Below are 16,459 nucleotides of genomic sequence, written 5' to 3'. Positions count from 1 at the left end.
AGGGCTTTAGCCGTGCGACTGCAGCCTGTGACACTGGAAGAGACCGTAGCTGGAGAGGAGGGGATGCGCTGTGTGTCGCGTGCTCACAGGATGTAGCCTCACCTGCTTACCCTTGTTTCCCCCCGTCTGACCCAGGTTAAAAAGGGGTTTCCTTTTTGTTACCTTGTAACCTTTTAAGATACCTTGGGGCTAGAGATGACTTTGTGGGTTTATTTGGGTTTCGTGTCTGAAGTGTGGTTGCGCCAGATTTGCTGTTTATAACGATGTCTGTCATCGCCCTACCCACCCTCCCCATCCCTGCCCTGCTCTCACTTCCCTTCCATTAAAGCAGCACCCACAGACCCAGCAAAGGGTCCTGTCAGAGCAGAGTGCCCCGGTGCCGGAGAGGAGGTAGCCTCCTCCGCCCTGCTGCGTTTGCTCTTGTCTAGACGAACGGGTAATTTCATGGAGTGTTGTGCACAGCTCCCTCCACCTCCTCAGCCTCGGCTCCCAGTGAAATGTTACACGATTCCGCCACCTAAATGCTGTCCCTCCCGAAGGAACACTCCAGGTCAACATCGGGCATCTCAGACCAGAATCAGAGGTCTCAGAGGGGGGTGGGTTCATCCTCATGGGATGGTAAGGGGTGGGGGGCTGCTGGGCTCTCGGACAGCTGGTTCTCAGAGAACCCCGTGGTCATCACCCGAGCCCCTGGGCGCTCTCGGCCCCTGGAGTTCGGACGTCTTCTCTCCAAAGCCTGTCTCCCACCGCGTCAAGGGGAACTAGAAAGCACCTCTGGCTAACACAGGACCCTCGTGCTTCAGTGGGTATTTCCCCTTGGGAGAGCCCCAGAAACGCTGACGCGCGTCACGTGAAGTCTTGTGCCCTTCATCTGTTTGCTTCCTCCTGACCTTCTCCCAGGCACTTGCATTTGTAGGTGAGCTTTTCGTTGGGGGCAGATCTCCACGTGCCTGGGGTGCTCCTTGCAGAGATACCTCTTCAAGCCCCAGGGCTGCCATGTAGGTAATCTGACTCCCTGTGCCTGTGGTTTGTCACCTGGATGGTTGTGGCCAGCAGGGCGTGGTGCCCCCACCTCGGAGTGTGGCACCCAGGCCTGAGGTTGCTTCTGAGCCGCTTGAGGATCTGACCCGGGAAATCCAATTTGGAGGCTTGATGTGAGATTCGACCTGGCCTCAACCTTGGAGCTGTTTTTTCTTGATGGCCCTCTAGACTTTGTGCAGATCTGCCACCCACAAGCCTCCTCAGGAGTGGCATCCTGCAGCTTCCTTCAGGATCTCTACCCACCTTCTGAGCCTGCTCCCCAGGCCTCAGAATTGTGTCCTTCTGCGATGCCATCAGAGCAGTCTGGTCTGGCAAGAAGAGAAAACAGCCCTGTGCTGGGGGAGGTACATTCCTGCGTCTTCTCACCTCCTCACCAGGAACTGGGGACTTGGGATGAGATATGGTAAAACTTGTAGATAACTCCGCAAATGGGAAGAAAGTTTGTGGAACCGTTTTGAATGAATGGATTGGTTTCCTTGGCTCCCTTCAAACCTGGCCAAGCTCAGCTTCTGGAGCAGGAATGAGCACCAGCTCTGTGCCCGACCCACAGCATTTAGGTCAGGGAGGAATGGAGACCGCATTCTTGGACTCTACTGGGGCTGTCGGAACCTTTCTGGAAGAGGCAAACGGGCCAAACAACTGCCCTGGCCCCAGGAAGGGGCTGTAGGTAGCTCTGAATGTCAGCAGCAAGACCACGGAGTGACTTGGGGAAGAACTAGGTAGCTCACGGAGAAGACAAATTTGACTTCGGAAGGGATTAGTAGGAATAATGTTTGGACTTGATTTCCCCACCTCCTCCTAATCAAGAATGAAAATTTGGATCTGCTCCTAGTTGGGCCCAGCATCTCCCAAGCTTGGCAGGTTGTCCTCTCGTAGCCTCCACAGCCTTGGGCTCCCTCCGGCTTCCTACATTTGGTCTGCTGATCATGTCGCCATAATGTGTACGAAAATTGTAACCAATTGTTATAAGTTAAAGGTGAGCTACCAGATATCTAACTTCTTTAACATTGAGTTTGGGGGGGGGGGGTTGTTTTTTATGTTTATTTTTTGTATATTGTTTACATTTTGAGAGGTAGCATTCTGTTTTAAATGCTCTTTTTGTTTTTCTGACAGTATTGTTGACTGGGTCAAAACATTTAAGCTGTGGTTTGGTGGATTTTAAATTTTGTTTAAAGGTCATTCTCTGTGCTATCTTCAAAACCTTGGGTTTGGTCCTTTAATTCTTTTGGCATTCAAATGTTTAAAAGCTATTTATCTTGATTTATACAAGTTTTTTCTCTTCTTTTTGTCATGATGAAGATGTTAAATTTGGTTTGCAGTCTGAATGTAGAGAAAGTGAAGTGATCCCCAAACTTTTGTCTGCCCCCTCTTTTCTCCAAGTCCCACCATGCCGTCTCTGGGCAGAAGGTGTCCAAGGGGAAGCGACTACCCTCACCATCACTCTTTGGAACCATGAGGAAAAGCTGAGTGGTCTTATGGTATCCTGTAATAATTTGGGGTCTCCCAAGAACAAAGGCACAAGAATAAGACATGGCTGACTGGGTGAGGCCTGGATGGGGACAAGGGCAGAATTCCTCTCCATTCTTTCCCTCTACCATTTAACCAGTCACAGCTTCTCCCATCCTGCCCCTCTTCTGAAAGTCTACAGCTGAGAAAACTCTAGTCTCCCAGGTCTCCCCACCAAAGCAAGGGGCTCTCTGAAATCTCCACCTCGACCACTAGAAGAAGGCCTCTGGCCCTTGTTCCTCTTAATGAACCACTGAGTCTTTGTCCCCCAGTGCAAGTTCCTTCCCTGTGTCCTGCAGTTTGGGGGCGACTGGGCAGGCCAGAGAGCCAGCAGTCCCGGGAGCACAGCCCGAGGCAGTGCTCCATGTCTCCTTACCTAGCTCAGGGGTGACGGGTCTGTGGCATGTGCTGCGAGTCGCCCCGTGGCTGCTCTCGGTGGCGCTCCCTCGGTTCCCACCACGGGCAGCTCATCATCCCTTCTCCTCTTCCTGCTTCCGTTTCTCTTGCCTGTGGTTTAGGCCTCAAACAGGTTCCCTGGTAGCGCTTAGGGCTTGGGACTGCACACTCTTGCCCTACTGACTTTCCCCTCTTCATGGCCTGCCAGGGCCTGCCCCAGGGAGGTGGACCAAAGACCCAGGACGTTCCTCAGTAGCCAGTCCCACCCTCCTAATTGTTTTTTTTACCAGTTCAAGTTGGGAGAGAGAAAAAATTGTCAGCAGTCCCCAGCATTTGAGCTACTCAAGTGTTAGGGGCCAGAAGGGACAGTGTTCAAAACAACCCTTAGAAAGCTCTGGCCGTAGACCTGTGGCTCCCCCAGTTCCAGGGAGCTCGCTTTTTTTCTGACAGAAATGTGGGGAGGGGGCTCCAGCCTGAGCACAGGAATCAAAGGGAAAACACATTCAAACGGCCCCCAAATCTACCAGCCATCTGCAGGGGGCTCTGTGACACAGCCCTGGCCTTCTTCTGAAATGTGCCACTTATGGAGAGTGTCTCCAGAGGGAAGAGGAGCATCGGCTGTCCCTGGCGATCCTCTGGAGGCTGGCTGGGGACGAAACTTCCAGAGGAGCCCCTTCCCCTTGCTCAGAGCCGTTTTGGGAGGAAGTGGGAACCACCTTTGGGGGATGGCCTGGTGCAGCTCAGCACACCCAAGCATCAGGTCAGGCCATTGTGATCAAAAAATGTGAATGAAGTTTAGATTCAGCTTTTGGGGGAGCAGGGTAAACTGCCACCCCACCATATGTGTGTGACTTCTCCATTTCCCACTGCAATCTCCATTTTTTTAAATAGGAATTTTCAACCCCCTGTGCTTGTCTAATGTCTGCTCGGAACAATTCGAGACCCTGTTACTGTTTTAAGATGCATGCATGTTAAGATGAATCTCCAACCCGAGGAAAAAAATAAAACTCAAAAAAGCTTTGTGTACACACCTGTTATATGTGAGTCCTTTGGAAATAAGCCTTTTGTCTTTTTCGTAATTAAAAGGTTTTGGTCCCAGTTTTAGTGGCTGCTTGGGCTAAATCAGGGTATGGCTTGAGTCTGGAGAAAGAACAGTCAATGACTTTGGTCACCCACTCTAAGACGCAGTTAATAGGCAGTGGTTAAGAGCACAGGCACCAGAGCATCTGCCTGTCAGCTGCCATTACCACACTCGCTGCGGAATGGACCAACTGCCCCTCACTTCTCCGGCTGCATAGAACCAACACTTGGCTGGGAGCCACACACCCAACACAACTGTCCCAGCTCTCCCTTGAGCAGCTACATTGCTGACTTTCAACAAGTCACCTCCGTGTGCCTCTGGTTCTCCATCTAGACTTTTAGCTTAAAATCTAGTGGTTCTCAAAGTGTGGTCCTGGACCAGCACCTGGGAATCATAAATTCTCAGGGCCCTCTGCAGCTCTGGATCAGAAACTGCTTTAACAAGCCCTCCAGATGATTATAATGGAGGCTAAAGTTTAGGAACTTACCTGTTTATTAGGGCATCTGCTACAGGTTGCAAGCTTGCATCATTTGGGGAACTTTTAGAAAAAAAGAGGGGCCCAGGCCCCTGTAAAAGGCCAAATAAATCAGGGATGGGATCAAAATGTGTTTTAGAAGCTCCCTACATGACTAATGTGCAGCCAAGTTTAAGAAACACTGATGTGCAAGGATATTATTTACGGATACTTGGCCAAATTTCTACCTGAAACAAAGATTTAAGGGTTTTCCAAGAGTTGAGTAAAAAGGAATCTAGGCTTTGGAGTCAAACGGAACATGAGTTTACATCTTTGCCCCACCACAAAGTGGCCCCGGGCAAGTTACTTAACTGTCATTAAACAAGGATAATTAACATATATTACCCTGAGTCAACAGGATGATTAAATTCTAGAATGTGTAAAGCACTTTGTGCAGGGCCTAGCACATAGCAGGCAAAACAAGTGATTTGTAGACACTGTCCCTGCTGGTGGACCACTGGAGCACGCTGCAAGCCATGAAAATCTGAGGGCTGAGCTCTACCCCGAGGAGCTCTGCCCAGCTGGGCACAGAGAGCTGTGGTAAAACACTCAAAGACAAAGAAGCGGGAGTGAAAGAAAATCTTTTATTAAAAAAGTGGTCTCTGGGAAGAACAGTTAGTCCATTCGGGCCTTCAGTGTCCTCGTGGTGATTTTGTCCTTCTCACTGCAAAGGGAGAAAGTCACAGAACATCTAAAACCCATCTAGACTGCAGAACACACTAGAACAAACAGCTGTCCTAACTCTGGGGTTAACTGTTTTGCCCATGTTATACTAGGTTAGTTTGTTTCCTTGTTTGTTTTTTGGGCACACAGGCTTCGTGGGATCTTCGTGGCATGTGGGATCTTCCTGGAGCAGGGATTGAACCTGTGTCCCCTGCACTGGCAGGCGGATTCTTAACCACTGTGCCACCTAGGAAGCTAGTTTGTTTCCTTTGCTTGTGATGAGGAAGGGGAGAATGGAGAAATGTCCGTAGGTGGAGCCTTCCAGAGCTGGGGTGATTCAGGCCGGAGGGTGAAGCGCGCCACAGCAGGAAGCGAGCTCCCCAAGCCCCAAGGACAAGTAACTTAGGAAGGAGGTGTGAGGTGTTTCACTCCAGTGAAGGGAAAAGATCCTTGGGGTGGTAAATTCTCTGCATCAGCCCCAATCTGTTTTTCACAGTAATTAAGCAGGTTATCCCATTAAAAAAAGGGTCCAAATGCTTATTCTGGGAGGTTCCCAAGGAAAGTTTTTGGGAGGATACCTTCAGCTTCATCCAATCAGGCTCCTGGTGACAGCCCCAAACAAGTAAGAGGGACAGGGGCTGGCAGTTAGGAATCTGGCTGTGGGGTTGGAACATGTTCCCAGGGCTCAGTACGCCACACAGTTGTGGGTTCCACGCTGGTGTGAGCCGGGAGAGGAGAGGAGCCAGCCAGGATGTATTTATCAACCCGCAGTAACTCTGCTGTGGCTCATCCCCACACAGGTTCCTGAGACTCTGGGGACACTATTCAGGAAGGAAAGAAATGTCTACTGTGAACAAGGGGAGGCGACTTGGGGTCACAGAGTCTCACTGGACAGAGGCCAGGGGAATCTGCATAGGCTTGTGCCTTAGCTGCCACCCTTAGGAAGGAAGCATGGCTTTCTGCTATGCCATGCCTGCTGCAAGCACCTTTCTTATCTCTCACCTGACTGGGAAGATGGGGTGTTTGTGCAGGAGGGGAGAGGCACGTTTCTGCGAAGCTTCTAGACTTCTCCCAACGCATACTCACATGATGTGGACGATGACTCCCATGCCCGACACTGCATCCCTGTCCACCGCATTCAGCATGGCTTGTGAGATAGTTTCAAACAGGTGTTCTGGATCCTGCCGACAGAGCAGAAGCCTTTCAGACCCCAGAACCTTGGACCCTCACTTGGTCTGGCTCCTTAACTCTCTTTTCTCTAGGCTCAAGGTGCCCAGAGAAGCCCCCTCAGCTACTTCTCAGAAGGAAGCAGGGTTGTGTATGATGTACTTCAAGCCCTAAACTTCCTCCGCTAACCAGCAGTGTTACCTGGAGCAAGTCCAGGTCCCTTCACTAAGCCTCAATTCCTGTTCTGTAAAATGGGGAGAAGAATCCCCAGGGCTCCTATGTGCTTTACCAGCTGTCTCATGGACCTTCCTCCTGGGTGGCTCAGAAGTACCGCAAAACTCAACCTGTCCAACCATGCACCCATTTTCCCCCAAACCTGTTCTGTCCCCTACATCCTCTATCTCAGTTAGTTCAGCTAGAAAACTCAAGAGTCCTCCGCATCTCCACCTCCCTCACTTCTGTTTTAAGTGACCAAGTCCTCTAGACTCTGGCTGCCCCGCTCCCCTACTGCCACTCTCCTTGCCCAGGACCTCCGTGCCGCACCGACCTGCAGGCCTCCGGCTCCTCAGGTCTCTTACCACCTCTGACACCACATCAGAAGAAAAAGTTCCAACTCCTTGGCATGGCATCCGAGGCGTTTCCAAGGCTCATCCTGATTCCACTTTCCACCTTTCTCTCGCCCCACATTCTGTCTCTTGGCCCGCATTCTGCCCACACTCCAGCAGCCACGGCAAGCTCTCTCCAGTCACTAAACACACTGGGCCCCTCCTGTACCTCTGACCTTTGCACAGGCTGTTCCTTCTGCCAGCCAGGCCCTTTCTTTCCTCCTCTTCCTGGCAGACTTCATTTTAACAGGTATCTGGGTGTCCGCCTTGCTTCATTAGGCTGCAATAAGCCCTTGAGGACAGACTATCTGGTTTCCCTGGAGCCTGGCAGAGCTGGCACAACAGCCAATCCTGTCAGGCGCTGTTCCAGTCTTTCCAGGTGATTTCCTCACACCAGCACTCGTAAGACAGATTCCATCGTTATCCCCATTTCACAGCTAAGGAAGTGGGTGCACAGAGAAGTGAGGTGACTTACCCGAGAACACACCTCATGAGCTGGCAGGTGGGTCCGGGTTTCCAACCCAGGCAAGCCGGCTCCACAGCCCACCCTGCTGAGCTGCCTCCAACCCTACACCTTGTTAAATGTTTGTTCAATGAATGGATACGAGACCCCCATGAACCCAGTGTGAAGAACTATTGGTTGTTGTAGCAAATATCTAAGGTCTCCTCACGGAAGGTGCTCTCCCTGGGAGCTAAGGCCCCGGCAGACAGAGTTTCTGGACACCCTTCCAAGGCTCAGCAGCTGTGGCTTTCTCTCCTACCTGCACCATGCTCCCCATTTCCTGCCAGGTAAACACATTTTCCCTTGATGGCCGAGGGGTGGGCACCTCAGAACCCCGCCCCACTCCATGCCACCAACTCACCATGTTGGGCTCCCACAGGGACTCGCACATCCCGTACATTTGTTCTGTGCAGGTACCACTGACTACAAAGTCATCAGTCACCATGGGGCAGCCGATAAGGTCTAGAGAGCAAATGAAGGGCTTAAAGGTCTTCGGGTCTAATCCGGCAATGACCGGCTCAGTGTAGTAGGGCCCAAACCTGTGGGGACCACGAGCAGAGAGAGAAAGTGGAATTCAAGAAAATTCACTTTACAGACCCAGGGAGGAAAGTGGAGGGCCCATTTGGGACAATCCCCTTTCCCTTTCTCCTGGCATCTAGCAACGCTCTAAGACTTTTTCTTCTTTTCTCTAACACAATTTCATATCCTCCTCACCCCTGACCCTCTCTTCCTCTTGCTTTCTTTGGGAACTCTGGTGTGTTTTTTTTTTTAACCTACTCTTCCCAGTTCTCATCCAGGTCCTATCACCATTCAATCTTCTATTGAATACCTTAACTCTTTTCAAAAAAGGATTTGAAGCAGTTTGTAGAAACAACACTGAAAAATAAAACCAAAGCACTAAAACATAATGCCATTTACAGCAACATGGATGGACCTAGAGATTATCATACTAAGTGAAGTAAGTCAGAAGGAGAAAGACAAATACCGTATGATGTCACTTATGTGGAATCTAAAATATGACACAAATGAACTTATTTACAAAACAGAGACAGACTCACAGACACAGAAAACAAACTTATGGTTACCAAAGAGGAAAGGGAGTGGGGAGGGATGAATTAGGAGTTTGGGATTAGCAGATACACACTACTGTATATAAAATAAACAAAGTCCTACTGGAGGCCACAGGGAACTATATTTAATATCCTGTAATAAACCAAAATGGAACAGGGAGACCAGCTTGATGATGGGTGATGACTTAGAGGGCTGGGATAGGGAAGGTGGGGAGGATATGGGGATATGGGAGGGAGGGGATATGGGGATATATGCATAAATACAGCTGATTCACTTTGCTGTACAGCAAAAACTGGCACAACAGTGTAAAGCAATTATATTCCAATAAAGAGCTTAAAAAAATAATGGAAAGAATATGAAAAACAATATATATACTGAATCACTTTGCTGTACCAGAAACTAACATACTGTAAATCAACTATACTTCAATTAATTAAAAAAGAAAAAAAAGTTCTTCCTCTGCACCCACTGAAAAAACCTCCCCCCAAAACAGAACACAAGACACTCAGACTAAACACAAAGTTTTGTTCTGAGTCTCCCAGCAGGCAAAGCACAGAAGGATACTCAGTGAACTGGGTTATTTTCATTGTCTGCCATCAGGAAGTAACAGCTCATCAGAAACTTGTTCTAGACCCTGAGCTTTGAGAAGAATCAAGCCTAGGGATATTTACATAGAACAACAGAAAATACTCAAGAAGTAATGGCCACTATCCTCAATAGAAACAGTAGGTAGAGAGACAATATCCATGTCTTATGTCAGCTCTCAGTAATTTCTATGGGCGTGATCTTAAGTTACAACTCTGTAAAAAATAATTTTAAATAAAAAGATAACAACTGTAAGGTGGAGGAAGAGGTTGGAGCAGGGAGATTTGATCTGGCATTTCTCAAACAGATCCCTAGGTATCCAATTTCTCTAACAAACTTTAAATTTTGTATTTTCCTCTCAATAAACTGAAAATAAAGTTAATATAAGAATGTCCTGTGTTACCTGGGTAACAACCTTAAAACTAAATACAACAACATGGCTCAGGGCCTGCATCTGTACTTCCAGTCACGTTGATGCCGCGGTACCACCTGAAGGTCAGTGTTTACTTTGTACTGGCAGTGTTTTGCAGAGGTGCCTGGATGGATTCTCTGGGGTCCAGGAGAAGTATTTTACTTTAAAAAAGGTCTGTACATGGCTCAATTTTGCAAATCATTGCATTAGCCTATCCTGCTGGAAAAATCAATGATTTCAGTTGGGCCTGTAGAGAAAGCTCCTGGTTACAGTAGCTAAGAATCTAGACTTTTCCAAGTCAGCCTCAATGTCCTGTATTTTTTGCTTGTTTGTTTGTTTGTTTTTTGTTTTTTATTATTTTTTGGGGGTACACCAGGTTCAATCATCTGGTCCTGTATTTTTATTATGAGTAAACATGAGCCATTAAATGTATACGTTAATGTGAATTAATGTGTACAACTTTGTAAGACTTCTCCTCCCTATACATCTGAAACAAATATAATATTGTAAATCAAGTACACCCCAATTAAAAAAAAAAGAAAAGAAAGACCTCTCCCCCCACCCCTATAAACCAGTTTTAAAAAATCTTTTGTTAAGCCTTTCTCAATTTGGGACTTTGATAAACATGTTACTACATACGGCAGATAATTCATAGCTGACGATATTAACATAAACCTAAAAAAAGGTAACTTTTATTTTATTTTTTATGAATTTATTTATTTATTGGCTGTGTTGGGTCTTCATTGCTGCGCACAGGCTTTCTCTAGTTGTAGTGAATGGGAGCTACTCTTCATTGTGGTGTGCGGGCTCCTCATTGTGGTGGCTTCTCTTGTTGTGGAGTACGGGCTCTAGGAGCATGGGCTTCAGTAGTTGCGGCACACGGGCTCAATAGCTGTGGCTCACGGGCTTAGTTGCTCTGTGGCATGTGGGATCTTCCTGGAGCAGGGATTGAACCCGTGTCCCCTGCACCAGCAGGCGGATTCTTAACCACTGTGCCACCTAGGAAGCCCAAAAACTTAGTTTTGAAAGCTAAAGAGTACTTTTGCAACTTTTCTATAAAGTCTAAAATTATTTCAAAATAAAAAGTTAAAAAAAAGGAAAGGAAAAAAAGAGCTTAACCTGTCTTCTTAATGGCCTTTTTTTTTTTCTTATTAGAGCACGGCTGCTTTACAATCCTGTGTTAAGTTTCTGCTGTATAGCAAAGTGAATCGGTTGTCCATATACATATATCATATATCCCCTCCTTTCTGAATTTCCTTCCCATTTAGGTCACCACAGAGCACTGAGTAGAGTTCCCTGTGCTATACAGTAGGTTCTCATTAGTTATTTATTTTATACATTTTTATACATAGCAGTGTATATATGTTAATGCTAATCTCCCAGTTCAGCACCCCCACCCCACCCCACCCCTCCTCCCCCATCTCCGCTTGGTGTCCATACATTTGTTCTCTACGTCTGTGTCTCTACTTCTGCTTTGCAAGTAGGTTCATCTGTACTGTTTTTCTAGATTCCACATATATGCATTAATATACGATATTTTTCTCTTTCTGACTTACTTCACTCTGTATGACAGTCTCTAGGTCCATCCACATCTCTACAAATGACCCAATTTCGTTCCCTCTTATGGCTTTCGTTCCATTGTATATATGTACCACATCTTCTTTATCCATTCATCTGCTGATGGGCATTTAAGTTGTTTCCATGTTTTGGCTATTGTGAATAGTGCTGCAATGAACATTGGGGTGCACGTATCTTTTTGAATTATGGTTTTCTCCAGGTATATGCCCAGGAGTGGGATTGCTGGGTCATATGGTAGTTCTATTTTTAGTTTTTTAAGGAACCTCCATACTGTTCTCCATAGCGGCTGTATCAATTTACATTCTCACTTGCCCCCCAGTTTTGCCCAGAGGTGGGTGGGGAAAGTACCTACAGGATTCTCCCTTCAATTGCATCCCAGCTTCTGCACTGAATTCTACAGTTACGGGCTCCTTCTTTTCTCATCACAAAGTCCTCAAATGTCAAAAATGAACATACCCAATTCCTAGGTTCTGTGTATTCCAGAGAATCTACTGATGACAGAATGAGCTCTCCGGTAAGGGTGGCTCCTGTCTGGGAGACTCCAGGGCACACTTTGGGAGCGTTAATTTTATTGTCTAGGAGCAAGTTCATTTGCTGTTTGCATTTCCTGCCTTCTTCTGAAGTAGCCCTTTCTTTCCTATTTGGTTCTTAGGCCCACAGAAAACAGACTCAGAAAATAAGGATACTATCCTGCAAATAAGAAATGAGTCAATGAGGAGGAATCTCCTTCCTGGGTACCACCTCCATATTACTTGGCCAATCAAAGTTTTCTGCATTCCCTGAGTCCCAGGCTACACTTCCACTCACCGTTTCTCGTACAAGAGGTTGGCCACCATGCTCATGAGGGTATAAGGCTTGATCTGCCGACCTTCCTTTAGCTCATACAGGTTCAGCCGGAACTTGAGGCGCTGGGCACTGTAGTAGAAGGAGAAAAGTGAGTAAGTCATTGCTGAATGTCCCTGGTGTCCACCTCACAGAGGTCAGGAGGTGCCTAAGGGGATACACAATCCCAGCCCCTGCCACAAGACTCCTCCCCACCTGCCAGTGATTTTCTCACCAGAAGTCCAGCCTCACGTCCACTTTTAGGTCTTGTCCAACACTTCTACCTGTAAACATGCCACTCTGCTAAACTCTTTTCTCATAGTTTTTTAAGGGTAAGAAAATGGGAGTTAAGAAGTGGATTCCCCCCCCACCTCCCGCCCACTTTTCTGAGGAATAGTTTATACAGTACACTGCGGGCAGGAGTCTGCCTGCAGACATAGTGATGGAAACTTATAGTAGAAAGGGCAGTGAACTGAGAGCGCTGACCTGGGCTAAGCCTTCAACTTACCACTTAATTTTTCCATCCCTAAGATGGGGACAAAGTAAGTCATCTGGCAGTGAGATAACGTATGGGTGTTAACAAGCAGTGACTGCTGCACTAAGGGACTGAAAGGTGCCTAAAAAAGCAGGCCACACCTCCTCCAGTGCCATCTCAGAGCCCAGGGACAGGCCCTGCAGGGAGCAGAGCAAAGAGTCACAGGACACCAGAACAAAGAGCCTTAGACATGACCTCAGCTTCGTCATACAGGTGAGGAAACTGAGGCCCAGCAAAATTAGCAAATACTGCCCACAAACATGCAAACTCGGGGAGAAGAGCCTCCTGAAAAAAGGAAATAGTATGAGGGAACAGCAGTGACTGGAGAGAGAAAGGCTGATAGGGGCCTTCACACTGGCAGGAACACTAAGCTATCATTCTCTGATTCCACCAGTGCTAGAGAAAAAAGGCTGGTTGGGTTAGATTTCAGGAAGAATTTCCAAGTTAAGTGTTCTTGAGACTTTAGGGAGGTTTAAGGGAAATCAGAGAGAAATTTTTCTGACAAGCTCCACCCACATTAGTGAACTATCAATCTTCTAAGAACTAAGTCCAGAACTAACTGCTGTCCCTTAGGCCACCTGTGACCACATCTTCCGTCATAAAACTCTGACCCTGACTCTCCTCCTCTAGCATCTCTTATTCCCCAACTGCTGAATATATAGCTCAGCTCTTGAGCTGCAGCTTATTTTTTCCCTTTATACACTCTGTCTCTCCAGAATCTGTTCCCATAGATTGAACAGATCACCAGTGCCTATCCAGCCCTGACGTATAATCTCAAGACCCCAACTGCTCACAAGATGCTTCTACGTGGCTTCCCTTGTCCCTTCAAAATTGATATCAGAATCAAAGTCATCACCTTTCCCCTAAAACCAGTCTTCCCAATTCCTGTATTTCAGTCAACATGCTCAAGACAGAAATCATCTTTAAGACATGTCTGGATTGCCTACATGCCAAGTACTAAAATAGATACTAACAACAAATAAAAAAAGACACCAACCCTGACCTCAGTGGATAACTCCTTGGCCTCACAATATCCAAGTAGCCACTAAGGTTGGTCAGCAACAACTCTCGGTAATGCCTTCCTTTTCTTTACCACCACACCACCCCATTAGGATCACAACCCTCACACCAGACCATCACAAGAGCCACCTATTTCATCTCCCAGACTCTCCCTTCTCTCACAGAACCACTGTCAACTAGATAACTATTCTGTTAATATGCACCAGCTCATTATGGGTTAATTATCTTTCTGTATGCCTGCCTTGTCTCCCAACAAGACCTGAAGTTCTTTAGAGACTGCATGTGGGCTTTGGCCTCAGAGACTAGGATCCTGGGGGGCATTCATTAGCTTACATCTTGGACAATACACTCTCTGTCATCCTCAGTTTCCTGATCTGCAAAATGGGACAGCAGCATGGTAGTGTCGTTAGAAGATTAAAGTCCATGGAGATAAGGTGCTTTCCACAGTGTCTGGCACAGAGTAAATGCTGCGAAGTTGGTTAGGATACCGCTCTATCGCTTACTGTGTTCGGCAAAGTCTCATTCACTGATGTTGTTTAGTAGATGACTGATACCCAGGCCACTCAAGCCGCTAAGCAAGGCTGGTCCAAGAAGAAGCCTGGGTGTGGGTGAGGACCCCTGACACTTACACTGTCTGGACGTCGGTGGCGAGTCCGGCCAGGCCGATGTACAGCCGGTCGCCCATGGGAAAGATCTTCTGGAAGTCGGTGGTCACCATCTGGGCCTGGATCCCGAAGCGCCTGTCGGCAGCGATGGCCACACAGTTCTTCCCCTTCATGGCCATGACGGCCCCTCCGTTATAGGACATAATAGACTGAAGCAGAGAGAGCGGAGATGCTCAGCGCGAGGGGCCAAACGCGGCCATAGCCCCCGGCGCAGCTCCTGATTCGGAGGCTCCTGTAACGCACCGTCCTCCACTGTGGAGGCGTCTGGATGCCCTGAACTCCAGCTCTGAAATTAGCGCTGTGCGGCTGCGAGGAGCCCCATTCCCCGCCTTGGTCCTCACCAGTCTGCTCCCCCTTCAGCCTGCAGCTGCTTCTTCCAATCGACCACCAAGCATCTCCGCCTCCCAAACTTCCCATGACCCCCCCCCCATTCCGCAATCCCTACCCCGTGTCCCTTCTCCTCGCTCCCCATCTCACCATGACTGCGGTGTATTAGGACCCCCAATCGCCACAATTCCGGCAATCCTGCTATGGGCCTCACTGCGCAACCACTCTCGCTGCTTTCTCTCTATTGGCTGAGAGGCCGACTTTTCCGGGACGTTTTCGTTTCCTATTGGCTGTGCATCTTTGTCGGTCATCAGTACAGGAGTTTGGTTGAGAAGCCAAAACCGAGGCGAGTAAAGCGCAAAGTGAAAAGTCACTGTGAGTGCGGAAGAGCTCAGCGTCGCGGTGCAAGCTGGGATAGCTGTGGACCCAGTCCCTGGGCTCCAGAGACACGGGCAGGAGCCTTCGCCCACGTGGGCTGGTGAAATCCGACATAAGAGACTTTGGCTCCAGCGAAGGTCCACGGGGTTGGTTAAGAGCACGTTGTGTGGGTCGCGCATAGTAATCATGAAGCTTGTTTCATTTATTCGTTCCAGAAATCCTTACATCTATTGTATGCCCGGCACTATGCTAGGCTCTGGACATGCACTGGATTAGAACGGTGCCCGGTATTTAAGAGATGCCCATAAAGTGCATATTTACTGTTGCGAGGCGGAGGGGCACAGGGAGGGAGTCGCGAGTATTCTGCGGTTGCAGGGGTTGGGCTGCAAAGGGGATGTTTGGAAGCCGAAGGTGGTTCTACTTTGGGGGACTCTCAGCAGGTGGACTTCACGCATCCCCAGTCTCAGATCATCCGAAAGAGGGACGTTCCGGGCTTCCCCAAGTCTAAGATCCAGGGGAGGCAGCAGACGATTTCCCCCACGCCGTCCCCGAACCGATGGAGGGGAGGCGAGCACGTCCCGCCTGCTCCCCTCCCCAGATCCGGACCTTTTTTGGGGTCTGACTTCTTTCTTTTGGTTGTGGAATTTCTGTTGAGTCCTACGCTGTCGCAGGCTTACTCCCATTGACTCGGCTCACTGGCACAGAAGTAGTTATCACGGTCTCTGTGGCGCAATCGGTTAGCGCGTTCGGCTGTTAACCGAAAGGTTGGTGGTTCGAGCCCACCCAGGGACGCTCCCTTTTTCTCCCCGCCCTTTTAAAAAAGCATTATTCTCTTAACTGCTAAGAAACCAAATTTTGTATTGAAATAGCCGGGACAACACTTTCTATAGCTAATCAGAGGGTCATTGTGATGGAAAACTCGTTGTTGTTCAGTTAATGACGGGATGATTTCTCCAGCACTTCTCTCCGTCGCCTACCCCCACCCCGCCCCCAAGCTGGATTGCAGGAAAGGCAGAGAGGTTTTTGTCTTACCTTGCAATACGTTTAAGGTTGCATTTTCCGTAGGATTAAGAATGAATTTGCAGTGAAGGTTGGACAGTTTTCCGTTGTCTGCCTCAATCGATGTTACAATCTCGAAATATTACATTTGGAAAGGAAGAAAGTAGTGCGAGAGACAAAGGCAGTGACAAATTGAGGGATGAAGAGAAAGGTGAGAAAGGGAGAACACACCTGTGATGTACGGAGACAGAAAGAGGGGACGGACAGAGAAATAGGCAAGAGTGAGTGCAAGGAAGACCCGGAAAAAATGGCAAGAGGGAGAAAAGAAGCAGTTAATACCAGAAGCATGAGAAAAAGGAAATCAACAACAACGAAACAGGTTTTGTTTTTTTGTTTGTTTGTTTTTTCTAGAAATAATAGAGATGTGGGGAAGAGGATGGGAAAATAGAAGCAGAATCTGACAAAGGACATTGTTTTGGGGAGAGAGGAGGAGTAAAGGACACAGGTAAAGATGGTCATAAAATCACTACAAGAGCTGCCCTCTCCTACCATTGTCATCCTCTTCCAGGAAATCTTATCCTCACAGTATCTC

At 48.1% G+C, this 16,459-nt stretch overlaps 1 protein-coding gene, 1 long non-coding RNA gene and 1 other non-coding gene across 3 annotated transcripts; 2 read left to right on the top strand and 1 right to left on the bottom strand.

Moving 5' to 3' along the window:
* Positions 1 to 10: 10 nt before the first annotated feature.
* On the top strand, positions 11 to 3,969 carry LOC130840948 (uncharacterized). Its single transcript, XR_009050097.1, has 2 exons — positions 11 to 2,017; positions 2,422 to 3,969. It is a non-coding gene; the product is annotated as an uncharacterized LOC130840948 (long non-coding RNA).
* A 1,139-nt stretch (positions 3,970 to 5,108) lies between these two features.
* PSMB3 (proteasome 20S subunit beta 3) lies at positions 5,109 to 14,795 on the bottom strand. Its single transcript, XM_057716838.1, has 6 exons — positions 14,641 to 14,795; positions 14,128 to 14,312; positions 11,929 to 12,036; positions 7,837 to 8,014; positions 6,288 to 6,382; positions 5,109 to 5,202 (listed from the first exon to the last, which is right to left on the bottom strand). Exons 1-6 carry the CDS (start codon positions 14,641 to 14,643, stop codon positions 5,154 to 5,156), a joined length of 618 nt encoding a protein of 205 aa, XP_057572821.1. The 5' UTR covers positions 14,644 to 14,795; the 3' UTR covers positions 5,109 to 5,153.
* A 791-nt stretch (positions 14,796 to 15,586) lies between these two features.
* Positions 15,587 to 15,660, top strand: TRNAN-GUU (transfer RNA asparagine (anticodon GUU)). Its single transcript has one exon. It is a non-coding gene; the product is annotated as a tRNA-Asn (tRNA).
* Positions 15,661 to 16,459: the final 799 nt, after the last annotated feature.

This window comes from Hippopotamus amphibius, chromosome 17 (genome assembly GCF_030028045.1).
Source record: "Hippopotamus amphibius kiboko isolate mHipAmp2 chromosome 17, mHipAmp2.hap2, whole genome shotgun sequence".
NCBI lineage: Eukaryota > Metazoa > Chordata > Mammalia > Artiodactyla > Hippopotamidae > Hippopotamus > Hippopotamus amphibius.
The sequence above is the reverse complement of the archived record's forward strand: the minus strand, read 5'-3'. Positions and strand labels throughout refer to the sequence as shown.